The sequence below is a fragment of the Grampus griseus genome (genome assembly GCF_964374135.1).
Source record: "Grampus griseus genome assembly, chromosome: 19".
Classification (NCBI taxonomy): domain Eukaryota; kingdom Metazoa; phylum Chordata; class Mammalia; order Artiodactyla; family Delphinidae; genus Grampus; species Grampus griseus.
This window is the reverse complement of record NC_139013.1, coordinates 44,980,254-45,006,651: the sequence shown is the minus strand read 5'-3', so window position 1 is coordinate 45,006,651 and position 26,398 is coordinate 44,980,254. Positions and strand designations below refer to the sequence as shown.

At 44.0% G+C, this 26,398-nt stretch overlaps 1 protein-coding gene across 1 annotated transcript in view; it reads right to left on the bottom strand.

The window, feature by feature from the left end:
• Positions 1–3,646: 3,646 nt before the first annotated feature.
• The window catches only part of HYDIN (HYDIN axonemal central pair apparatus protein), a gene marked incomplete at its 5' end in the record, with an annotated part of 342,250 nt that continues 319,498 nt past the window's right edge, over positions 3,647–26,398 (bottom strand). The window contains 8 exons of the mRNA XM_082677828.1: positions 3,647–4,340; positions 5,939–6,163; positions 15,361–15,591; positions 19,993–20,143; positions 20,988–21,151; positions 22,010–22,222; positions 24,197–24,416; positions 25,164–25,441. Of these exons, the coding sequence (XP_082533954.1) occupies positions 3,858–4,340; positions 5,939–6,163; positions 15,361–15,591; positions 19,993–20,143; positions 20,988–21,151; positions 22,010–22,222; positions 24,197–24,416; positions 25,164–25,441 (1,965 nt within the window). The 3' untranslated portion in view covers positions 3,647–3,857. The remainder of the gene's footprint in view (positions 4,341–5,938; positions 6,164–15,360; positions 15,592–19,992; positions 20,144–20,987; positions 21,152–22,009; positions 22,223–24,196; positions 24,417–25,163; positions 25,442–26,398) is intronic.

Genomic DNA, 26,398 nt, shown 5'->3' with positions numbered 1-26,398 from the left:
AGAATCTATGGGACACAAGTGAGGGGCTATGGTACATAGAATTCGAAGATGGTCCCTAAGAGTCCCACCCTTTTTGCTATACACCCTGGGCAATCCCCTCCCTTCAACTGTGATTAAGTCTTGTAAATATGATGGACTGTCATTCTAACAATTGTCATGTTACATAGCAGAAGATATTTTGCAGATCTAATTAATGTCCCTACTCAGTTGACTCTGAGTTACTAAAAAGGGAGATTATCCTGGGTGGGCCTGACCTAATCAGCAGAGGCCTTAAATGAAGTTAGGAGAGATTTTAAATGGGAGAGATATTCTTCTGCTGGCCCTGAGGAGTCGATAATAACAACAGTGAACTGTCTATGATGGATCACTTGGTAAGGACCTGAGAGTGGTCTTTTGTTGCTAAAATTGGTCCCCTGTTGTCAGTTGCCAAGAAAATGATACGTCAGTGAAATGGCTGCCAGGAAATGAATACTGTCAACACACTGAGGGAGTTTGGAAGATCATCTTTCCCCAGTTCAGCCTCCAGATGAGGATGCAGCTGGCTGGCATGTTGATTTCAGCCCGTGGGAGCCTGAACCAAGAACCCAATTTAGTACCTTTTGGACTCCTAACCCATGGCAACTGAGATAAGACATTTGTGTTGTTTTAAGCTGCTAGATTTGTGATAATCTGTTATGCAGCCATAGAAAACAAATACAGGAGCCATCCCCCAACTCAGCAAGTCATGGAGTAATTGTGTCTAGAAAAATCTGTGAAAAATGTGCTTTCCTTTACTGGTGGGATTTTCACAGCTTTTAAAACCCTTGCCAACACAATCTGACAAATGAAGGTGGGTGCACCGACAACCTGAAAACTGCCCCCAATACAGATTCATCTCCAGAAGAAAATGTATTGCTTAATAGGTTCCTCCCCTTACCTTGATACCAAGTAGCACTGATAAGGACATTTCTAAATGTCTTGCAAAGTTTATGTCTTTAGAATTTTGATGATGGTTGAGGTAAAACAATGCAAAAAAAAAATCAATGGGAATGATTTGGATCTATTTCTTTAGTGTGTATTCATTTCCACTAGATCCATATCTAACATAATATTTCATCTGTTTCTTTTGCTGTTTGGTTTGGCTTTTTCTTAAAGGTGAACTGAATTTCCCATGGGTCATAATGTGATACAATTTTTTAACAATTGAAACAGTAAGGAAATGTTTTTTTACCAGAAGGAACTCTTTTCTTCTGTAATCATATTCTGGCCTAGGTTGCTAAGAAACCAGTTTCTCATTCAAGGCTAAAACCAATGCTTTGTCCTACCTTTAGTTCAGAAGTTCCTGAAAATAACGGTTATTTTTTTTTCTGACATCTTGGAAAATGTCAGCTAGTTAAGGTTATTTATGCATAATTGGACTGGCGTTGGTACTGAGAATAAAGCCCAAGGGCCACCATTGCCTTCTCTATGTGCTCACTTCTCCTCTGTCCCTGGTGGCCAGGCCTGCCGTGCTCAGACTCTTCCAGACTAGTGGATAATTAGTATGTCTGGTTGCACAGTGGCCATCATGTCACAGTTATAACTCATCTGCACATACGTGTGATGAGGCCTGGTTGGTGTTACATAACTTATGGGCATTGTTGCAAGAGGGTGCTGGTGACACTGTAAGAAACTGAACCCGAATCTTGAATTGCACAAAGCAGTTTCTCCAACAGCAGTGTGGTTTTGCTGCAGTGTCAGGGCAACATGTTGAGGCCCAGTATGAGAGGTTTGGGAGATCCCAAACTTGGGATTTCTTCAGATCCAGCAGGCCCTCATGACGTCACAGTATCATCACCTCTGACCTGAGGCAGGACTCGCCCAAAGAAGTGGTTAGACTTAGGATGCCACACTCACCAGGGCCTCTGTGTCGAACAGTGTCAGGGGCCTCATTCACGTTGTTTTCCGTGCACAATGGTCTCTGGGATTGTGCCACCTGGGCCCTGATATTTTCTGAACACCCCCCAGTGAGATGTCTCCTGGTTTCCTTTGCTGAGAATGCGTTCTTTCAAATGTAACTTCTATTAGCTTTCGTCAGAATGCTTGTTTTCACTAAGCCTCCCCTTCAGCTCTCTGCTGAGCGACATTCCAAACTTGCCAATATGAAACGATTTTGTCATTGCCTTTTTTGAGGCCAAGAAAACATAAGAACCACCTATAGGAAAGCGATGTACCCCATCTCAAGTCATCCGGGAAGGGGGTTCATGCTGGGGCAGGGTCTGAGCTGGTTGCTTGGTCCCAGGGAGGCCGGTCTGCCTCCTCACTCCAGGCCTGACTGAGGCTTGGGCTCTAGACTCAGTGGCTTGGGGGGAGCTGGAGCGGGGCTGAAGGAGGGGAGCTGCCCCTGGCCACCTAAAGGCACCATTTTGCAGGTGGTGACACTGGGAAGTGGCCAGTTTCTGTAGCAGCCAGTGTCTGGGGTGGTGGCTGGAGCCCTGCAGCCCCAAGGGAACATATCTGAGTCCTGACCTTCACAGTTAGAGGAATCTTTTTTTTAAAATTAATTAATTTTTGGCTGCGTGGGGTCTTCGTTGCTGCGTGTGGGCTTTCTTTAGTTGCGGTGAGCGGGGGCTACTCTTCGTTGCGGTGTGTGGGCTTCTCATTGCGGTGGCTTCTCTTGTTGTGGAGCACAGACTTCTAGGTGAGCGGGCTTCAGTAGTTGTGGCTCGCGGGCTCAGCAGTTGCGGCCTGCAGGCTCTAGAGCGCAGGCTCAGTAGTTGTGGTGCACAGGCTTAGTTGCTCCGTGGCACGTGGGATCTTCCCGGACCAGGGCTCGAACCCGTGTCCCCTGCATTGGCAGGCGGATTCCTAACCACTGCGCCACCAGGGAAGTCCTAGTTAGAGGAATCTTGAGTCTCATCACGCTCCGACTGTGACCGTGGGTGCTTTAGCCAACTTCTTCACGGCTTCCTCCGTCTTTCCTGCAGTCTTAACGATTGTTTATCATACTAGGTTTAGAAGTGTTGAAAAGGCACCCGTTTAGAAGAAGGTGGTGGTGGGCCAACTGCTCCCCTCCCCCCAGCTCTGCCTCTGGGGAGTGGGCGGGAGGAGGGACTTTGCGGGGCGGGCAACCATTTCATTCACTTCGTCTGAAAGCAGAGTTGGTGAGATCCTCTCCAGGGCTCTAATGAAGAGCGTTAGGGCTGTGGATTCAGCAAAGTCTCAAGTTCTGCTGGTGCCTTTAAAGCAGTGCTCTGCACTGCAGTGTGCACACAACCCCCCTGGAGGTGTCATTAAAATGCAGATTCTGGGGCTTCCCTGTTGGCGCAGTGGTTGAGAGTCCTCCTGCTGATGCAGGGGACACGGGTTCGTGCCCCGGTCTGGGAAGATCCCACATGCCACGGAGCGGCTGGGTCCGTGAGCCATGGCCGCTGAGCCTGCGTGTCCAGAGCCTGTGCTCCACAACGGGAGAGGCCACAGCAGTGAGAGGCCCGCGTACCGCAAAAAAAAAAGGGGCCCCAGAGTCATACACTGCTAAGTGCTGTATGATGGAAGGTCATGAGTGTAAGACCTGTGTCATCTTATTAAACATGAGCATTATTACATAGTGCTTGGGCTTTGGAGATATATTAAGAGACTAAATGAAGAGACTTGTCCTTGTCAAGTAAAATATAGCTGTTTCGTGTAGTTACCATGTTTAATATGGAATATCTATATTTCATACAGATATCTGGAATTCATATAATGCAGAAATAAGTGCCCCTGTAATTGAACTGGAGGATAAAACAGTACCTTTAGAATTCTGATTATTTTCTCTATTCTTCGCAGGGCTAGAACCACACATAGGTATTAAGGCTGAGGAGACGGCTTTTCCATGATGCCGCGGGCCCTGGTTCCCACTAGGGGGTGATCCCCTTCAGGTAATAAACCCATTTAATTCCAGTGTCGCTGCCTTCGCCGGGAGGGCAGGCTACAATCAGCTTGCTGGTGATGGGTGTTTTGCTGCCTGATGGGTTTCCTCCAAAGTAGACCGTGATGTTGTTGATCTTCTTGGGCTTCACGGAGTCTATGGCGCGGACAGAGAAGGCCGGGTTCTCCACCGTGAAGGAGAAGGTGACCGGGTGGTAGAAGACGTTCTTGAAGGAGATGACTATGTTGCACCCGGCTCGGATCAGGAAGGGGCCTTGCGGCTTGGGCGGCAGAGCCACTCCGAAGAGGGGGATGATGTACTCGCCACCCACGAGCGATGACAGGCTCAGGATGCCCTTGCTCTCGCCCAGGCGGCTGGGCTCGAAGTATACCTCCACACTCGCCTCGGTGCCGCCCTGCACCCCGGGGGCCGCGGAGATGAACTTTTCCGTGTGGAAGTCTGGACAGTCGGTCTGAAAGGAGAACAAACGCGCTCAGCTCACCCAGGACTCTGAAGAGCAAACCAGCAGTTCATGTCCGTCCCCAGCCCTCCACCCTCCGCCATGAGCAACCTACGCTTGCGTGAGGACGGGCAGGTTACACAAAAGCTGTGCCCTTAAAACTCCCTTGAAGAGTAGGTGTTACTAGTTTATCCCCGTTTTACTACAGAGAAACCAAGGCCAAGAGATGTTAAACAGACACACAGCGGGATGATATGGGCGGCAGTCCTGGGTGCTGCCCCCCCGTATCCCGTGCTTCTTTCCTTCCACTGCCCCTGGAGGACCGGAGACTCTGGCTCCTCGTGGACGGGTGGGACTAGTTCTGGACAATAAGTTGAGAGGAGAAGTGCAAAGTGTCCCTTCCACACTAGAGCATTTATTTGCCAGAGCAAGTCCCTCTGGGGTCTTTTCACCCCTCTGCTGCTATGACTGGAAACATCTGAGATAGTGGTTGCCCCTCAGCCTGGATCCCCGGGTGGCTGTGATGAGCAGAGTCCCCTGCTGACCTTCCCTGGATAGAGAAGCACGAATGGGAGGCAAACCTTTGTTGTTTTAAGCTACTGAGATGTTGGGGCTGTTTGTTACTACAGAATAACCAGGCTTCTCCTGACGGATGGGGATGATCAAGAGCCTATGCCTCTTTAAAAATCGTGAATCACTACGTTGTACACCTGAAACTTACAAAATCCTGTACATCAACTCTACCTCAGTTAAAAATAGAGCCTATGCCTTGTGACCATGGCCATGGGACTCTGATGATAACTGGGCACACGGCCACCCAGTGTAAGGCTACACTCCTAGCTCCCCTTGTTGCTGGGTGTTGTCACATGAAGTTTTCTTCAGTGGAATGTGAGTGGCAGTGATGTATGCAGCTTCCCCGTTTTCCCCAGGTAGCTGGCTGCAATGTGGATGTCACAGTAAACCATCTTGGTCTGTGTGCACCGCAGCAACTCCCTATAGAGGGAAGAGCATCAGGAAAGAAGGGTCTGGGTGCCTGATGTCACGGAGCTGCCATTCCAGCCCAAACTGCTTTTGCGCACACTGCTATCTGAGAGAGGAATAAACTACTATTTTGTTGGTTTGCGGGGCTTTCTGTTTCAGTAGTTAATCCTATATTCACACTGATTTAATAGCTAACACATATGGAACACTTACTATGGGCCAGGATTAGTTTTATATACCTATTTAAAAATCCTGACAGCTATCCTGTGAGAGTGTTAGTAAACTATTCATACAAAGAGTAAACGGTGAAGCCAGGATTCAAATCCAGGTCTGCTGGATTCCACAGCCGGTACTCATGACCACTAAGCTCTATTGTCTCACTGTACTGACCACTGAGTATGTTGTGGGAAGCAAAACTCCCCCTACCCCAACCCCAGCTTGTTACGCTAGAAAGTCTGTGAGGAAGAACCCAGGCCTGGTATTCTTTGTTTCTAGCTGGGAGTTTCCAACTAGATAAAGCACTTGAGTCTGAGTTTCACATTTCTGCACCCGCCGTGTCCCCCTCCCATTATTTTGGAGCCCAGACTTCTGGAAAGCATAGGGCAGAGGGTGAGGCAGGGGCTGCTCACCCTGCAGTAGTATTCTGTCTTCTGCCGGGCGTAATTGGTGAACTTGGCAAAGATGCTCTGGCCACTGCCGAGAACAGCCTGGAAGTGGACAGGCTTTTCAGGCAGTGCTGGCGTGGTCTTCAAACTGAGCTCATATGGGTAGTAACCCAAATCACTGTTGTGCAGTGTTAGTTTCCCGGAGGTTTCTCCAGCTTTCAAGGGCTGGAATTCAAATGAGAATGTGCCCTGCAATAGAAGATGAAGGCTCGGGTGACGCTGAACGTCTGACCCATCCTCTGCCCCCCGGTGACCTCACAGCAGGTTGGTAGCAGATGCTCATACTGACCTTGAGCCTGGGGGACCTCTGTCCAAACCAGCCCACTTTTCCTCCTATGGACCCCTTCTACCTTTCCCTAGTCTGGGTATTTCTATATCTGGAATCTCTTTGAATCTAAAAAAAGGTACTGGATCCTCTCTTGAGAAGCATAATTATGGAGATGGGGGTGGGTGGGCTGGAGGGGCAGGAGGGCTGAAGGTCAGGCAGTTCTTTCTTTGCTCGTAGCCCATCTCTGAACAGTTTCCTGGGTTCTATCATCATTTGGGGGAGGCCTTCTCCTTCCTCTATTATCATCCAAAGCAAAACAAAACAAGAACCAAGGAGTACTGCTTATAATAGCAAAACAAGGGAAACAATTCAAATGCATTAGCAGTAAGAGACTGGGTAAATAAAGTATTCTTTATTCACGTCAGTGGAATATTACGTAGCCATTACAAAGGAAGAGGCAAAGCTCTAAGCGTTGAAATAAAAGGTGCTGGTAATATTTTAAGTGGAAGAAAGAAGGTTCTAGAAATGTATATAAAGCTCTAGAAATGTATATGAGCTTATTTTTGTGAAGAAGATTATGTCTATGTATGTACAGAAAAGAGACAAGGGTATGTCGAATTGTTACCAGTAGTTATCTTAGGATGGGGGAAATGGGACTGTGGGGACTTTTACTTTCTATTTCATGTACTTTTGTAGGGTTAAAATTTTGTTTTTATCATGAGTAGGTATTGTTTTTGTTTTTTTTTAAAAAAAAACTACTTCTGGGCTTCCCTGGTGGCGCAGTGGTTAAGAATCTACCTGTCAATGCAGGGGACATGGTTTGAGCCCTGGTCTGGGAAGATCCCACACGCCACGGAGCAGCTAAGCCCGTGAGCCACAACTACTGAAGCCCGTGTACCTAGAGCCCGTGTTCCGCAACAAGAGAAGCCACTGCAATGAGGAGCCCGTGCACTGCAATGAAGTGTAGCCCCTGCTCGCCACAACTAGAGAAAGTCCGCACGCAGCAATGAAGACCCAGTGCAGCCAAAAATAAAATAAATTAAATTTATAAAAAAAAAAAAAAAGAAAACTACTTCTTCCTGAACAATAAAATAAAGAGGATATCACTAAAATTACTGTAGATGTTTAACAGAGAATACAGTACAAAAATTTACATGATCTTACCACAATTAAAAAAATTTGGATGAAAATGGACAAATGTATAAACAAATATAAATTACAGAAACAGACTCAAAAAGATAAAGAAAACCCATATAGTCCTATAACCATGAAAGATATTTAATCAATAATAAAACAAAAAATTTCCCTTAACAAAATTCCAGATCACAAAGCTTTACTTTTAAGTTCTACCAATCTAATATTCCACAAGTTCTTCCAGAGAAAAGAAAAAGAGGAAACCTACCTCAACTTGACATCAGAATCCAACAAGGAGAAAGGAAAATTGGATGCTAGTTTCCCTACTGAACATATATACAAAATGTCTAATAAAAATGTTATCCAACTGATCCAGCAACATATAAAAAAGAGAATACTACATGACTAAGTTGGGCTTATTCCATGAATGAAAAGTTGGTTTAACACTGGAAAAACCAATCAGTTGCCACATTAACAAATTAAAAGGAAAACAATCAAATGAGCATCTCAATAGATGCAGTAAAAGTATTTGATAAAACTCAGCATCCATTCATAGTGTTTTTAAAAAAGCTCTTAGCAAACTAGGGATAGAAGGAGATACCCTTAATCTGATAAAGGGTACCTATAAGAAACCCAAAACAAACATCATAATAAATGGTGAAACTTTGAAAGCTTTCCCTTCAAGATCAGGAACAAGATAATGCCTTCTGTTGCCTTTCTGGTCAACATTGTTCTGGAGGTCCTAGATAGCCCTATAAGGCATGAAAAAGTACTTAAAGGAAAAGGTTTAGAACGGAAGAAACAAAATTGTAATTACTTACAGATGATATGGTTGTACATGTACAAAATACAAGAATCTACAATTTAAATTATTATTAAGTGAATTTTATTTATAAGCTGTTTGGGTAAAAGGTGATATACAAAAATCAGTTACATTTCTAAATGATTGCAACAAATATTTAGAATATGAAAATTTAAAAAGATGCTATTTATAATAGCATCAAAATATACAAAACCTAGAAATAAATCTAACAAAAGATGAGTAAAGCCTCTACGTAGAAAACAAAAAACATTATTGAGAGAAATTAAAGAAGACTTAATGGAGATTTGCTCATGGATTGGAAATCTCAATACTATAAAGATTCAAATTCTCCCCTATGACAGACAGGCTCCAAGATGGCCCCCAGTAACCCCTACTTCCTGGTATTCACACCCTTGTATAGTCCTCTCCCACACTGAACCAGGTTGGTCTATGTGACCACAAGTATGTGGCAGAAGAGATGGCGTGTCACTTTTGGGATTAAGAGGAAAAGACTGTGGTTTCTGTCTTGTGCATGCTCTTTCTTCTTTGCTGCCTCACTTTCTTTTATTTTTTTAATTTTTAATATTTTTGGCTGCGTTGGGTCTTCGTTGCTGCGCGCGGGCTTTCTCTGGTTGCGGTGAGCGGGGGCTACTCTTCGTTGCGGTGTGCGGGCTTCTTATTGCGGTGGCTTCTCTTGCTGCAGAGCACGGGCTCTAGGCATGCAGGCTTCAGTAGTTGTGGTACGCGGGCTCAGTAGTTGTGCCGTGCGGGCTCAGTAGTTGTGGTGCATGGGCCTAGTTGCTCCGTGGCATGTGGGATCTTCCTGGCCCAGGATCAAACCTGGGTCCCCTGCATTGGCAGGTGGATTCTTAACCACTGCGCCACCAGGGAAGTCCCCTCACTTTCTTTTAGATCGTTCACTCTTAGGTACGTGAGCTGCCTCGTTGAAAGCAGCTCGCGGGAGAGGCCACACGGTGAGGAACTGAAGCCTCCAGCTAACAGCCAGCAAGGAACTAGGACCTTTCCAACAACCAACCACATGAGTGAGTTTGGAAGCAGATTATCCAGCCCCAGTCAAGCCTAGGGATGCCTAGAGTCCTGGCTGACAACTGACATCCTCATGAAAGCCCCTGAGCCAAAACCACCCGGTTAGGCGGCTGCTCTTCGATTCCTGATCCTCAGAAACTGTGGAGGTAATAAATGTCTGTTGTTTTAAGTTGCTGAGTTTTGGAATAATTTGTTGTGGATCAACAGAAAACTTATACATTCTTTTTTTTTTTCCTTCTGCACCACGCAACTTGTGGGATCTTAATTCCCCGACCAGGGATTGAACCCAGGCCCTTGACAGTGAAAGCGTGGAGTTTTAACCACTGGACCACCAGGGAATACCCCAGAAAACTTATACATTCTTAAAATAATCTATAGACTTAATTTAATCCCAATCAAAATCCCAACAGAGTTTTTTTTTTTTTAAGGAACTTGACAAGCTGATTTAAATATATATATGGAAATGCAAAGGGCCAAAAATGCAATGCTATTCTTGCCAAGGTACCCTTGAAAAAAAAGAATATAAGAGATTATTAAGTCTTAATATAAAGCTAGAGTGATTGCTTGCTTGGCCATATATCAAACTATACTATAAAACTGTGATAATTAGGATGCCGTGGTATTGGTACAAGTTCAGAAATTGAGTCATTATTATATTATAGGAAACCTAGAACAGATCCATGCATATATGGACACTTGATTTATTTCACAAATGGCCGTGTAAATCAGTGCGGAAAAGACGGTCTTTGTAGTAACACAGTCTGAGATGATTATATTCACTTGGAGAAAAAGGAAACTTGACTCTTGCCTCACGTCATACATTAAAACCAGTCAGGTTTTGAGCAAGCCGCTGCACAGTCTTCCCAAACCCCCACAAAACACTCAGACCAACCAGCTTAACGACAACATCTATAACATAACTAAGAGAAAAGATAAGCTACCAACTCCAAAAGATGGGTGAGTAGGGCTGATTACTCACAGCCATGAGACTGGTGTGAGTAAGCCACTGTCTGAGAGGAGTGGGAGAGAGAGCAAAGGAACATCAGTCTGAGAGCCAGAGAATCACCCTAGATGGAGGGTCCCACTCAACCTGGGAAACTCGACGGGACAACTGACAACAGCAGCCTAAGCTGGAAGGATGATCTCAGGCTCTAGTTTATCGCTAACTGCAAACATGTCACAATAAGATTGGGTGACGTGGGGCAGCTTAAAACCAAGTTACTTTAACTACCTTCTAAGACAAAACCTTGTGCTGAGAGAAACCTCTGAGAGTAGAATCTATTTGACTGTGACTGAGACACTTAGGGCAAAGGAAAGATAAAGCTCAGATAAAGGTGGGGAGAAAAAAGAAAAAAAACCCTAAAAAGTACAAAGCTGTATTTTAAAAAATATTTGTGGTAACAACAGAAGAGAGAATGTTAGTTACGTGAAGCTACAAAAGGTATCCAGGGCCACCTTTTCCTTCTAAAAGCATGGAAAAAGTTAGAATGAACAACAGAAAAGGAATAAAAAAGGTGAATGATGAGCAGAATAATATTGCTATAGACAATGAAGACATGCCAGGAAGAGATCACTACAAAACAAAGAGAAAAAGAAAACATAGAACAGATAAGATAAACAGAAAGTACAGATTTGCATGTACACCTGAATACGTCACTATTTACACTCAATATAAATGATGTGAATGCTCAAGTGAAAAGGAAGCCTTGCTAGACTGGGTTAAAAAACCAAATCCATCTCATCTGTACACCGTTTATAAGAGACACGTTTAGATTATACGGATAGAGAAAGATTGAAAGTATGATTAAAAAAAACCCACACCATGCAAATGCTAACCAAAAGAAACCTATATTAATATTAGACAAAATAGATTTTAAGGCAAAAAGTGTTACTACAGACAAGGAAGATCACTTTATAATGAAAAGAGTTTCAAGTCACCAGAAAGATACTATAATTTTTATTTAACTAGTAATATAGCTTCAAAGTATATACATAAAGCAAAACATGACTGAACTACAAAGATAGACAGATACACAATCATAGTAGTATATGTTAATATACTCTCCTAAAACTGATTAAACAAGCAGACAAAACTATCAGTAAGGGTAAAGAAAACTGAACAACAAAACAGCAAATACATTCTTTTCAAAAAGAGAAGGAGGATTTTAAAAAAAGACTATATTGGGCCATAGAGCATGTCTAAAAAAATTCTAGAGTACGGAAATAATATGGAATATATTCTCTGACCACAAAATAATTTTAAAAAGTGGTAACTAGAAAAATCCACATCTTTGAAAATTAAGAAACTTCTAATAAACCAGGAGTCAAAAAAGAAGTATTAATAATAGTGAAAATTAGAACACTTTTGAACTTAATGATAAAAAATACTACATATAAATATAAAAACTTGTATGCTGCAGCTAAAGCAGTACTTAGTGGGAGATTTATAATCTTAAGTGTGTATATTAGAAAATAAAGAAGACTACAAGTTAATTCCCTAAGTGTTTATCTTTGAAATTAGTTAAAGCAACACTAACCCAAAGGAAGCAGAAGGAAGGGAATAACAAAGATAAGAGTGGAAATCAATCAACTAGAAAGCAACCATACAATAGAGCGTAACAACAAAGCCCAAAGATGCTTTTTTGGAAAAAAACAGTTGAGAAACCTCTAGCAAGGTTGATCAAGAAACAAAGAGAGAAGGCACAATAACCAATATTAGAAATGAAAAGGGGACGTCACATAAAAAAGGTAGTAAGATTCGTGCTGTGAGACCTAAAGTTCTTATGAGGTTGTCTAAAATGAAAAAACACGTCAGCCGGGCCTCTGGTAGCTCCCTGTGTGCTAAATGTGTCAGTGACAGGATCAAACATGCTCTCCTTATTGAGGAGAAGAAAATCGTTGAGAAAGTATTGAAGGCAAAAGCACAGAGTCAGAAAGCTAAATTAAAAATGAAGCTTTTTTTGACACTCTCTTCAATAAGTGGTGCTGGGAAAACTGGACAGCTACATGTAAAAGAATGAAATCAGAACACCTCCTAGCACCATACACAAAAATAAACTCAAAATAGATTAAAGACCTAAAAGTAAGGCTGGACACTATAAAACGTCTTAGAGGAAAACATAGGCAGAACACTCTTTGACATAAATCACAGTAAGATCTTTTCCGACCCACCTCCTAGAGTAGTGAAAATAAAAACAAAAATAAACAAATGGGACCTAATTAAACTTAAAAGCTTTTGCACAGCAAAGGAAACCATAAAACGAGAAGACAACCCTTAGAATGGGAGAAAATATTTGCAAGCAAAGCAAATGACAAGGGATCAATCTCCAAAATATACCAACAGCTCATGCAGCTCAATATCAAGAAAAACAAACAACTCAATCGAAGAATGGGTGGAAGACCTAAATAGACATTTCTCCAAAGAAGACATACAGATGGCCAACAAACACACAAAAAGATGCTCAGCATCACTAATTATTAGAGAACTCCAAATCACAACTACAATGAGGTATGACCTCACACCAGTCAGAATGGCCATTATCAAACACTCTACAAACAATAAATGCTGGAGAGGGTGTGGAGAAAAGGGAACCCTCTTGCTCTGTTGGTGGGGATGTAAATTGATACAGCCACTATGGAGAACAGTATGGAGGTTCCTTAAAAAACTAAAAATAGAGCTACCATATGATCCAGCAATCCCACTACTGGGCATATACCTTGAGAAAAACCATTCAAAAAGACACATGCACCCCAATGTGCATTGCAGCTCTATTAACAATAGCCAGGACATGGAAGCAACCTAAATGTCCATCAACAGAAGAATGGATAAAGAAGACGTGGTACATATATACAATTGAATATTACTCAGCCATAAAAAGGAACGGAATTGTGCAACTTGCAGAGAAATGGATGGACCTAGAGAATGAGTGAAGTAAGTCAGAAAGAGGAAAACAAATATATAATATCACTTATTTGTGGAATCTGGAAAAATGATACAGATGAACTTATTTGCAAAGCAGAAATAGAGACACAGATGTAGAGAACGGATGTATGGATAGCGGGGGTGGGATGAATTGGGAGACTGGGATTGACATATATACACTACTATGTATACGACAGATAATTAATGAGAAGCAGAGGAACTCTGCTTGATGCTCTGTGGTGACCTAAATGGGAAGGAAATCCAAAAAAGAGGGGATATACGTATATGTATAGCTAATTCACTTTACTGTACAGCAGAAACTAACACAACATTGTAAAGCAACTATACTCCAATAAAAATTAATTTTAAAAAATGAGGGTTTTTTGAGTACCAAAAAAATCAAAAAACAAAAAAAAAGGTAATAAGAGGATAGTAACAATGTTATACCAATATTTTCAGTATATCGATGAAATGGAAGGGCTCTTATTACTGACTCAAGAAGAAACAGAACATCTAAATAGTCCAATAACCCACTGAAAGAATTGAATCAGTAGTAGACGATCTTCCCACAAAGAAAACACCAGTTCTCAGTGGCTTCACCAGTGAGTTCAAAGAAGACATAATTTCAATCTTTTATAAACTCTTTCACAGAATTGAGAAAGTGAGAAAATTAGCAAAAGTGACACCCAAACTGAACAAAGAGTATGAGGAAGGAAAACTGTGGTCCATTCTCATTCATGAGCACAGAGGCAAATCTCCTACACAGACTATTACCCAACTAAAATCAATCTGTATGTAAAAAGGGAGTTATCAGTTTATGAAGAGTCTATCAGATTGGTAAACTTTAAAAAATTCTGACAATACCAAGGGTTGGTGAACTCGCATTGCTGATTGGCAGTTATCTACTGATTGGCAGTTAGAGGCAGGCGCATCCTATGACCCAGGGATTCCACTCCCGGGTGTACACTGTGGAGAGATACAGGCGCATGTGCATCAAGAGGGCGCTTGTGCAAAAAGAACCATAGCAGCATTTTCCACGATAGCCAAATGTTGAAACCAACACAAATGTCTGGCCATAGTAGGATGGAGATCTAAATTGTGGTCTAGTCATTTAGGATAGTCTACAGCGGTGAGGATGAATGAACCTCAGCTGTGGGCAACGGCATGGAGGACCGTCACAGTTCACAACTCTGAGCGAAAGAAATAAAACATTACAGAATGTATATAGTATGATTTCTTTTGCATAAAGTTCAAAAACAGGCAAAACTAAACTATATTGCTTAAAAGCAAGACATGATCATTACAAAATAAGGATAGTGGCAACTTTTAGGAGTCAGGGAGAGAGGGGTGTCTGGGGAGGTGGCAAGTTTTAATTTCTTGGCCTGGGTATTGGTTTAACTGATATTTATTTCATAATTTTTTGTTTAAACAAACATGTTTGCATGCATATACATGTTTATATGTACACATACATATATGTATATGTATGTTTTATATACTTTTCTGTATCGTTCACAGTGAAAAATATAAAAATACAATAAAATAAAGGGCATGGAGACTCTCTCTGAAGAACAAAACAGATAACTAGATTCTGAAAGTGAAGGAAGAGACGGAGTGGGAGTGCAGGGAACAGGCCTGGTGGGCTGAAGCTGGGGAAACAGAAGAGATTTTGATGGAATCCGGACAGTGAGAGTTTGGAGTGACAAACTGATGAAAAGAGCATTTATCTTCCCACCAGTTCATAACTCCGGGCCATGTCTGCCCAACCACTGTCAAAGTCTTCTTGGGCCACCTCCCTGAAGTGGTCTGCGCATAAACAAGCACATAGACAAATGTGTGTGTTGTACACTTGATACACTATTATGTGTCCCTTGCTGTCCTTTTCACCACATATATTCTATGTGACTTTTGTAATTAGGAAAACCAAGAAGAATATTTTAAATTTGAGCAAGGCAAACAAACACATAATAGAGACAAGTCCCTTTTACATGCCTGAACCGAAGCTCTATGTGGCCCTGGTTTATGTGAGGACTTGGGCAGCAGAGGAAAGGAGAGAACAGGAGCGCTGTCGACCAGTCGATCATCCCCTGCCCTCCCGACCACCGCCAAGGCTGGCCCAACTAAGGGATGCAGAACGTGGATCCAGAGGCCCCCTGGGCGGAGCCTCCAGCACGGATATGGGGGCGGGGAGCCCCTGGCAGGCAGGGCCATACCTCAGAGTTGGCCGGCACCACAAACTGGGAGGGCAGGCTGATGTCGGGCACCCTGCATTCCGTGGAGAAGGTCACCGAGTAGGGCAGGGGGTTCTCCACCTTGATGGAGGCCGACGTGCTTTGCCGGACAGGGCTCACCATCTCGATGGTTTTGATGATGCCTGAAGGGATGACCTTGAAACTCACCACGTAGTATAGGAACTCGTTGGTCACCTCGTTTCGGAAGATCACCTGGGTTCACAGAGAGAGTGGGAGGAAGTGGGGCAGAGCAGAGGGGTTAGCCCAGGGTCCTCCGCCGTCTACACGATCCTTCTCCCTGTTCGCAGTGCGTGAAGCACAGGGACCAGGCTGACACAGGCCCTCCCAGCCCCTGTGAACCCTGCCAGCCAGCCCTTCTCTTCAGGTATTCCGCTCTGGCTTCTCCCAGGTGAGAGAGCATGAAGAAGCCTGGGTTGCTTTAGGAGAGGCTAGAGCAGCACCATCTAGTGCTGAAGATGGTGTCCCCAGTGGGGACAGCTGAGTGGCCCTGGAGAACAAGCAAGACCTCAAGAGGTTCATGTTGTGGTGGGCTTCACTCCAATTCCTGCTGCTGCTGGAATAGTTAATAATAACAATAATGATAATGATAGCATCTAACACTTGATTACTGTGTACTAGGCACTGGAAGTACTTATTTAATTCATACAGCTTGTAGGCAACATGACTATTCCCCTCACTGGTTTTTCTAAACATGAGCAAACGGGCTTAGCAAGTTATTATCTTGTCACCTGCAGAGTGGTATCAGAACCAGGATGAGAACCCAGGCTGGCCTGACTCCAGAGCTCACACTTGTAACTGCAGTGCGTTGTCCCCTCACCCCTGTGTCTGACCTGTTGATAAGCTGCTCCCCTTTTTCAGTTCTTTCCCTGGATGACTGATGATGTTGAGCATTTTCTCATGCGCTTCTTGGTCATTCACATATTTACTTCTGTGACCTAGAGTCTACTCCAGTTTTTTGCTTTTTTTAATGCCTTGAGCTATTTATCTTATTACAGTAGGTGGTAATAGTTCTTTACATACCTGCCTTTTTACTTGCAATCTCTTCCTGTCTTTAAATTGAGAGTGCTCTGATACCCTCTGTATTTTAATTGGAGTGTTTAGTCTTTTACATTTAAAGCAATCATTTATGTGTTTGGGTTGAAGCCAGCCCTTTTGCTATTTCTTTTCCATTTGTCTCTTATTTTTTCATTCCTTGCTTGCTACTTTCCTGCCTTCTTTTGGATCAATGTGTAATCTTTTGTAATATATTTCATTTCCTCTACTGGCTTCTTACCTATATTTTTAAATAATAGATTTTTAGTAGTTGCTCTAGAGCTGACAACACAGCAGTCAGGAAATTGTCACAAGCCAGAGAGGACAATCACAGGACTCACTGCATAGGTTTCTCTTCTCTCTGATGGACTGCAGTATTGTGCTGCCTGCTGTCCGATGCTTAAGAAGAGTTACCTCAGATATTTTGTCCAGTTTTATGGTTGTTCATCGTGAGGGTCTAGTTACTCCAACATAACCAGAAGTAAAAGTGTTTTTGACTTTTAAAACACTTTTAGGTTGTTATTGTTCATTTCAGTATATATGTTACTGTAAAGAGATCCTGTGATCTGGGTTTGTTGTCATTTTTACCCAAAATTTTACTTGTATTTTATTTATTTTTTAAAAAATAAATTTATTTCTTTATTTATATTTTTGGCTGCGTTGGGTCTTCATTGCTGTGCATGGGCTTTCTCTAGTTGCGGCGAGCTGGGGCTACTTTTCGTTGTGGTGCACGGGCTTCTTATTGCAGTGGCTTCTCTTGTTGCAGAGCACGGGCTCTAGGCGCACAGACTCTAGAGCGCAGGCTCAGTAGTTGTGGCGCACGGTTGCTCCGCGGCAATGTGGGATCTTCCCGGACCAGGGATCGATCCCGTGTCCTCTGCATTGGCAGGTGGATTCTTAACCACTGCACCACCAGGGAAGTCCCTTCACTTGTATTTTAATAAATATATTTACTGGTATTTTTCTGTTCATACCTACAGTTTACAAATAGCTCTAATTCTCTTCCTACCCTTCTCTATGAATGAGAAAATCTCTTATCTCCCCATTTGCTTCCAAACGAAAGAAAATTTTTTTCATTGCCTTATTTTATCCCTCCCCTTGCTATTTCCTATATTGAGGTCACATGAAATATTAATTTCAGATTTCTTTTCAACAATTATTTGAAATTACCTATCAACTTAATTTTGATTCTTTGTTCATTGTATCCTATACTTTCCTCTTGGATTCATTTACAAGAGGAATCATTTTGCTAATTAGAATTAATGTTTCATATTTTCCACTGTATCTGTTAACGTAAACATAAATTGTGTACAAATTATAAAAAGAGAAAAAGAAAATTTTTAAATTTTGTAGCACTTCTTTCAGATAGGGATTGTGTATATGGGTTGGTTACTTTGAGTCTCTGCATGTTTAAAAGTGTCTTTATTTTGCTCTCATGATAGTCTTGTCTGGAAAAAGCATTCGAAATTGAAAGTCATTCTAAACAGTTTGAATAGCTTACCCTATTGCTTTTGGTATTCAGTGTTTCCATGAGAAATCTAATGTTATTGTGAATATTACTTCCATCTATTTTCTCTAGAATTATTTAGGACTTTCTCTTTTATCCCAGTTTTCTGAAATTTTGTTCTCATGTACTTAGATGTGAGTCTGTTTTTCCTTGGTTGGCAACTTGGTGGGTTCCTTCAGTTAAAGACTCAGACTTTGTCAAATAGCTCTGGACATTTTTTTTCTTCAATTATTTCATAGAGTATTTTCTTCCTTTTATTATCTTGTTTTTCTGTTTCGGGAGCTCCTATTAGATGGGTATTAGAACCTCTTGATATATATTTTATGTCTCATATTTCCTTTCAGCTTTATTGAGGTACAATTCACATGCTATACAATTCACCCATTTAAAGTGTACAATTTAGTGCTTTTTTAATATATTCACAAAGTGATCCAACCATCCCCACACTCAATTTTAGAACATTTTCGCCACCCCCAAAAGAAGCCCTGTCCCCAGTAACAATCATTCCCACTTCCCCCTAATCCATCCCTTATAGTCCTACGCACCACTAGTCTACTTTCTGTTCCTATAGATTTGCCTATTCTGGACATTTCATTTAAACAAAATCATATAATATGTGGCCATTTGTGACTGACTTCGTTCACTTAGCATAATGTTTTCAGCATTCATTTCAGTGTTGCATGAATCAGTACTTTGTTCCCATTACCTTTTTTTTTTTTTTTTTTTGCGGTTCGCGGGCCTCTCACTGTTGTGGCCTCTCCCGTTGCGGAGCACAGGCTCCGGCCGCACAGACTCAGCGGCCATGGCTCACGGGCCCAACCACTCCACGGCACGTGGGATCTTCCTGGACCGGGGCACGAACCCGTGTCCCCTGCATCGGCAGGCGGACTCTCAACCACTGCGCCACCAGGGAAGCCCCCCATTACTTTTTATTGCCAAATAATATTCCATTGTATTTATCTATTCAGTAAATTGATGGAAATTTAGGTTGTTTCCATTTTTTGGCTTTTATGAATAATGATGCTATGAACATTTATGTACAGGTTTTTGTGTGGACGTATGTTTTCACCTATTTTGGGTATAAATTGCTGAATTCTATGGTGACTCTACGTTTATCCATTTGAGGAACTGCCTGACTTTCTTCTAAAGCAGCTGCACTATTTACACTCCCACCAGCACTGCGTGAAGGATTCATGTTCTGCACACCCTTGCCAGTACTTGTTATTATTGCCTTTTATTCTTGCCGTTTCTTTGTGCTCACGTGCTACTTTTTCACTTTAAAATCTTTCCCTAGGTGGTTCCATCCTCCATCTTGGCTTCAAGTACCACCTGTAAGCGGGTAATTCCTCTGTAATTCTCTTCAGCCCTGACCTCTCAGTGAGCCACTGACCCATATGCTCCTTTTCTTTACAGCACTTAGGCCATTTTATAAGTATGCATTCATAGTGCAATTATTTGATGAATGTCCATCTCCCTCCACTGGACTGTGTGTTCCAGGAGAACAGAGACTGTGCCTACTTTTGATCATTGCTGCATTACCAGCACATAGTGTATAGCATATGGCGCATGTGCTCAAGAGATGCTTGTTCAATTGACGAATGAATTAGGACAAACCGCTCACGTGTGAAAGACCCTGAGGAGTCTTAGAGTCGATGGCTCTAAGCTGAATCCTGGCTCTGATGTTACTAGCTGTGTCAAGGGCTCAGCATGATGCTGGACACTCTATAAGCCCTCAGAAAAGGGATCTTTTGTTACTATTTTTGTGGTCTGGTGTTTGCTGGTCCACTGTTACCTACTGCTTAGAGATTTTCATGATTCTGCCACCTTGAAGGCTTGGAATGGACCTACACGTTGGCTGGCTAGCCCTGCAATCTGGTCTCATCTTGAAGAGTCTGGGAATCCTGAATGCCTTTGCCTGGTCCCTCTAAATGGTCAGCCTAACAGGATGACGCTAGGCTGGCTGTGAGAGGGCATCTTCACTCCCAACACGGGGATCATCAGCCTCAGGGTCAAACCTCTGGGGTCCCAGGGCAGTGCCCTTAACAGGTGGATACCTTTGCTGTGTACAGTCCCTCCTTGTGGGAAAAGAAGTTCAGCTTGTAGTCTTTCTTGGAGGCAGACAGCACATCAATATAATCAAGGCCCTTTAAGGTGACACCTAGGTCGGGCTTCTCCGGTTTCAACATTTCCACAATGACCTGGAATCTGGGGGAGCACAAGGGTGCAAGAAGAGAGGACAGACAAAATGAGACAGTTTGCCCAAAGGAAAGAAGGCAAGGTGCCATCTCCACTCTTGATTTCATGGAAAGCACACGGGTCCAGGGTTCTAGTCTTCACTCTGTCACTAACAATAACAGTAACTACCATTTACTAACCGCCTATTTTGTGCCAGAACTGAGTTGGTGCACCACGCGTGTTACATTACAGGCTTTTAGTCCTCACAGTGCCTGTCGGAGGTACCTCTCGTTATCCTCTCCATCTTACTAGGGAAGAAATTGAGGCTGAGAGAAGGAAGATGACAGCTCATTTAACAAGGCCTAGTTACTGGCAGAACTAGCATTTCAGCTTGGGTCTGGGCCTTCATCCACTATGCTGAGCAGGCAGTTCTCTTCTCCCAGCCTTTGGCTTCTTTTCCATAAAAGAAGGGGACCAGGCTGGTTGGCCTCAAGCTCCTCTAGGTCTTCTGTTCTCCTCCACTCTCACTGCAAGTACAAGACCCAAGGGACGTCCTTCTCTGGCCAGTGGCTTAGGTGATAAGACAGGGCTTTCAATAATAACAACCACAATTATCGTTTTGATAATAATAATGACAGCTAACATTTACTGAGCACTTATTTTGTGCCAGGCTCTGTTCTAGGAGATTTTCAAGTTATCAGCTGCTCACAGAGAGCGCTGAACAGGAGACTCTCTCTGGGGCTCAGTTGAGCAATGCCTGGCCGCAGCACAGAACTTTGACTCTTTAGCCCCCACTGTCCTCTAGGGGCCCTGACCAGGGGAGGGGCTAGGCTCGACGGTGCAAGTCCTCCCCCCGTCTCCCCCACTTCCTCACCTCTGGGGCTTGTTCAGCCAGTTGGTTATTGGCAGGAGCTCAGTGTAGGGCGTCTTACATGGCACTTCACGGTAGATATTGGCCACGGCTTTGGGGAGCTCGGGAGTCCCATGCAGTACATACAGCCAGCCGGTCCCATCTGGGAGGGGGAAGAAGAGGGTGCCCTAAGAGAAGAAGAAATGTGGTCAGAATGACACAGAGGGTCCTTTATTAGCTACCTCTCAGGCATGGCAGTAGCACAGGATTAGTGGAGACTCTGCAAATAAGCATAACACTTTTGGAAAGCAGCTTGGGGATATGTTCCCAAGAGTCATAAAAATGTTCATGTGTATTTGAACCAGGGATCCCATCCCAAGGAACTTACTGAAGAAAAACCCCTACAGCAGAAAAAGTTACATGTATACATACATGTGTATATTAGAACCACTTATATTGATGAAAATTTAGAGATAACTTAAACATCCAACAACTGGGGGATGTTAAATAAATTATGAAACTGTCATTCAATGAAATATTAGTCGGTCGTTAAAAATGATTATCACAAAGATTACATAGTTAAATAGAAAAATGCTCATGATATAATGTAAAGTAAAAGTAAACAGGATGCAAAACTGAGGATGCTGTGATGGTAGCTATGGCTGTATTTGAATAAGGACTGGTAGTGAAGACGGAAGAAAACAGCTCTTTTTGGGGAGGGGAGGTGGAAGACTGTGGCTTCTTTTTTTTTTTCATTTTTATTACAGTCACTATGATGCTATTTGTGCACTTAAACTAAGTATCAATTGCTTGATGCTTAGTTGAGGACTCCATTTTAGAACTGAGCCCCTGGTTCCAAGAGAATCCCCTAAACATGAAAATACATGGACGAAAAGGGAAGCTGTGGACTTGATAAGCTTTGGACATGATTCCCCGTGGATCCAATATCATTTGTGGGGTCCCCTCTTGTTTTAACATTCTCTCTCACACAACTCCTTCCTCCAACCATGCCAGGAAAACAGTGGGGGAGGTGGGGCTCAACCTACCTGATGCTTGCGGTTCTCCACATTCAAGGTGCGGGGCCGGTAGGTAATCTCATAGGGCTTGCTTTGCTGATGGGGCTCCAGGGTGATGAAATCGGGCCCCTCCCAGTGCTCGCCTTCAAAGATGGGGTGCAGATTCCAGGTTTGGTTGGTGTGGTTTGAAAGCATGATGGTCTGTGTGTGCTTGGAGCGTACCTGGCAGGTGAAATTCACCACCTGGAAGAAAACAGGCACCTTAAGCAGGCAGTGGAATTTACAAATCTGGAGTTCAAGGAAAGGTTCAGGCCATATATATATATATAGATATCTATATATCTATATCTATATCTATAGATATATAGATATCTATCTATATCTATCTATCTATCTATCTATATCTACCTCTCTCTATATATATTTGGGTGTTGTCAGTATAGCAATGTTTTTTTCAGGCCAAGAAACTGGATGAAATTATCAAGAAGTAAGTGTATTTAGGAAAAAAGAAGGAATTTCAGGACTAATTCCTGACTGGCGTGTTCCAATGTTAAGAAAAATCAGAAGAAGAGACAAGAAGCGGCAGCTAATAAGGTGGGTGGAAAGCCAGGAGAGGGTGGTACCCTGGAGGCCATGTAATGAAGGAAGTGCGTGAAAGAGGAGGGGCTTGTTCAAGGTGTCAAATGCTATCGACAGGTCAAGTAAGATGAGCCATGAGAACTAGCCATTGAGCTTAGCAACGTGGACAATGTCGCAGTGGTGTGAAGAGAGTTAAAGAGATCACCAGTGGGACGAGAACAGAGTTTAGCAAGAGACCCACACATATATTATCAATTGGTTTCTGACCAAAGTACAAAGGCAGTTCGGTGGAGAAAGGATAATCGATTAAATAAATGCTGCTGGAACTGGATATCCATGTACAAAAAAAAAATGAATTTTGATTCCTGTCTTACACTACATATGAAAATGAACTCTAAACAGACTGAGGATCTAAATTTAAAACTTGTGTCCTGAATATACAGAGAGCTCTCAAAACTCAATAGTAAGAAAACAAACAACCCAAATAAAAATAGGAGATCTGAACAGACACTTCAACAAAGAAGATATATGGATGGCAAATAAGTACCTGAAAAGATGCTTAACATCATTAGTCGTTAGGAAAATGCAAATTAAAAACCACAATGAGATATCACCACGTACCTGTTAGAATGACTAAAATTAAAAAAAACTGACCATATCAAGTATTGGCAGGGATGCGGCACAAGTGGAAATGTCAGACGTGGCTGATGGGAATGTAAAAAATGACACAACCACTTTGGAAAACAATTTGGTAGGTTCTTAAAAAGGTAAACATATACCTACCCTATGACCCAGCCATTCCACTATTACATACTTACCCAAGGAAATGAAAGCATGTATTCTTGCCAAGACTTGTACATACACATTTATAGCATACTGCATGATTCCATTTATATAACATTGTTGAAACAACAGGAGATGGAGATCAGGTGTCTATGACCATAAGCAGTGTTGCCAGGAACTATCAGGTTTCCACTGTTAGGTTTCCAGGAACAGGGCTAGCAGAGGATTAACCCAAGCCCATTTTTTTCTTCCTTCCTCCCTTCCTCCCTTCCTCCCTTCCTTCTTTCGTTCTTTCTTTCTGTACGCGGGCCTCTTACTGTTGTGGCCTCTCCCGTTGCGGAGCACAGGCTCCGGGTACACAGGCTCAGCGGCCATGGCTCACCGGCCCAGCTGCTCCGCGGCATGTGGGATCCTCCCGGACTGGGGCATGAACCCATGTCCCCTGCATCGGCAGGTGGACTCTCAACCACTGCGCCACCAGGGAAGCCCCCCAAGCCCACTTTTTAACCATAGAGAAAGCGAAAGGTGTTCACCCCTTACTTAAAGAGCTTATCACAGAATTTGATCTAGCCCAAGATGTCAATACAACCTTCCCTGAGAATGAGATGCTTGAGTTGAGAGCTGAAGAATAAATAGGAATTAACTAGATGAAGAGGGGGAAATGAATATATCAGCGGTGGGAACAGCATGTGCGAAGGCCCTATGGTAGGAGGGAGCAGGTCTACATGTTTGATGTGGGCACCAAGGACTGTTTGAACAGGGCCACTTGTTTCTAGAAGGCCTGACTGAGTTCTCCTGTGGGGCTTGCTGGGCCCACTCTGGCCACTGGCCCATCTGTGGGCAGCACCTACTGACCTCTTTTACCGAAGGTGGTCCCACGCAGACTCCAGACAGGGTTAGGCTCAGAGGACTGCCACCCTGGATGAAGCAGAGCAAGTTTTTACGGAGGGTCTCCTTGCCCACCTCAGTAGGATGGTAAGTCACTTCGAAAGAAACCTCCATGCCTGCGGTGATATAGCCCTCTTCCGGGCTGATGGAGAAATGAGGCTCAAATTTTCTGGCATCCCATTTAAACCTTTTCCAAGACAAAAGGAGACAAAGTAGTTTACTAATATCCTTGGGGTGTCCTCAATCCTGCTGAGAAAAGAGATTTTGCCTGTGCTTTTAGCTGGGAGGTTCAGACTACTGGGCAAAGCAGAGGCAGTGGGACAAAGGCCAGGTCATTCCTGGGTGGGATCTCCAGGCTCTCCCTTGGGGCTGAGCAGGGTGGGAAGTGGCACACTGAGGGGCATGTGCGTGAACACGCTTACACGTGTACCCGAGGTCACACAGCTAGGATGTGGTCGGGCCAGGACTGGAACCCTCCTGAGACTGTGGCCATAGCTGCTCCCTGCACTGCCTCTCAGGTCTGACCAGGGGGGTGGAGATGATCCCTTCACATGACAGTTGCCCCTATTCTTGGTGGCACTGGGATCCGATGGCCCTGTGTGGTCACCCCCTCTGTGGTCTGGCACTTGGTCCAGGTAGGACACAGAGGGTGGATGGTGCAGACCAGTGCTTCCAGTGCCAAGGCTGCCATACCACAGCCTCAGGGCACTGTTCAACTGAGGTCGGTGTGAAGGGTGCCCCCTGCAGGTGTGTGGTGTGCAGCGGGCACGGCGATGGCAGCATTCCCCAAGTAGTGCCTGGGTGGGTCCCTGCTGGCAAGTCATATAACCACTTTGAGCCTCAACTTCATCTGTGAAATGGGGACAATATCTTAACCACTTTAGAGGGTCCTGGGATAGTTAAATGGGAATCCAGGCCCAGAGGGCTCTCCTACCTCGCACCCACGTCGCCTGTGTTCAACATGAGGACGTGACGCGTGGCTTGTGTCTGACACACGACTGTTCCGAAGGGAAGATGTTTCTGGTCCAGGGAGATCTCCAGGGCCTGGCAGCAGCCGCTGAGGAGGAAGAGGGGCCGCAGGAGCCCCATGCACTCCATGAACACCTCTTCGGAGAAGGGAGGGACACGCTTCTTCGGGGCGAAGTTGACTTCCAGCTTCCGGACCTCTTTGGGCTTCAGGGTGATGTTGCGGGATGGTGTCAAGGTGATGACCTGGATAAAATGACAACGAGCCTCAGCAGCTGAGGGTGGGGTGCTCCTGAGGCTCCGTTTCAGGGGGTCCTGCTGCTGGGACCGTATCAGGCCAGGTGTAATATCATTCTGCCCTCTCACCAGCTGTGTCACCTGTGGTGAGTTACTGAAACTTTCTGTGATTTACTCTACGGTGAAGACCCAGACCACCCGTACAAAACGTGTGGCACGTAACAGGCATTCAATCAGTGTTAATTCTCTTTCCAACCCCTGTTCTCTGGTGGAGGAAACAGTAAGAGCAAGTACAAAAGACTCAGTGCTCCGGTGGTTTTCAAGGCGCGCTCCCTGGGCTCCCTGCATCACATTTCCCAGTGTGCTGGTTAAAAGGCAGACTCTTGGGTCCTGCCCCAGCCCAAGAGAACCAGTCTCCTTAGGAGAGCTTGGAACCTGCATTTGAGGACTCATGTGTTCTAAAGTTTGAGAACCGCTGTTGGAACTTGAATATAAGGGGCTGCTCTCTCCCCTTGGTCCTGGTAAAAATCAAATCAAAATCAGCTTGAAGGAAGTCAAGCCCTTTTCATCCTTGAGCTCCCTTCCGTACCACCGGAAGTGGATTGTGGCGGGCAGGGAGGGGGGCGGGGGGAGTGAGATAACGGCTGAGAATCACAATAGGAAAGTGACCTTAGAGATTTCTCAAAACACAATGATGGAAGTGACCCCCCGGGGTGACAGTGCCGGTCCAGGCCATTCTGGCAGCTTTCGTCTCACCACCTCAAGAGGCAGAACTGGTGCAGCCGAACTGTGAGGGGCCCTGACCCACTGGAATGAGGAATTTACTTTGGATTAATGAAGAAAGGGAAGCAGCAAGTTTTCCCTCTTTCTCTGGATGGCAAAGTGGGTGATGTGGGGTCCAAGGACGAGATGCCCACTGGGTCTCCTGCTTTGGTTGGCCTCTCACAGCCAGTGTTCCTGTATCCT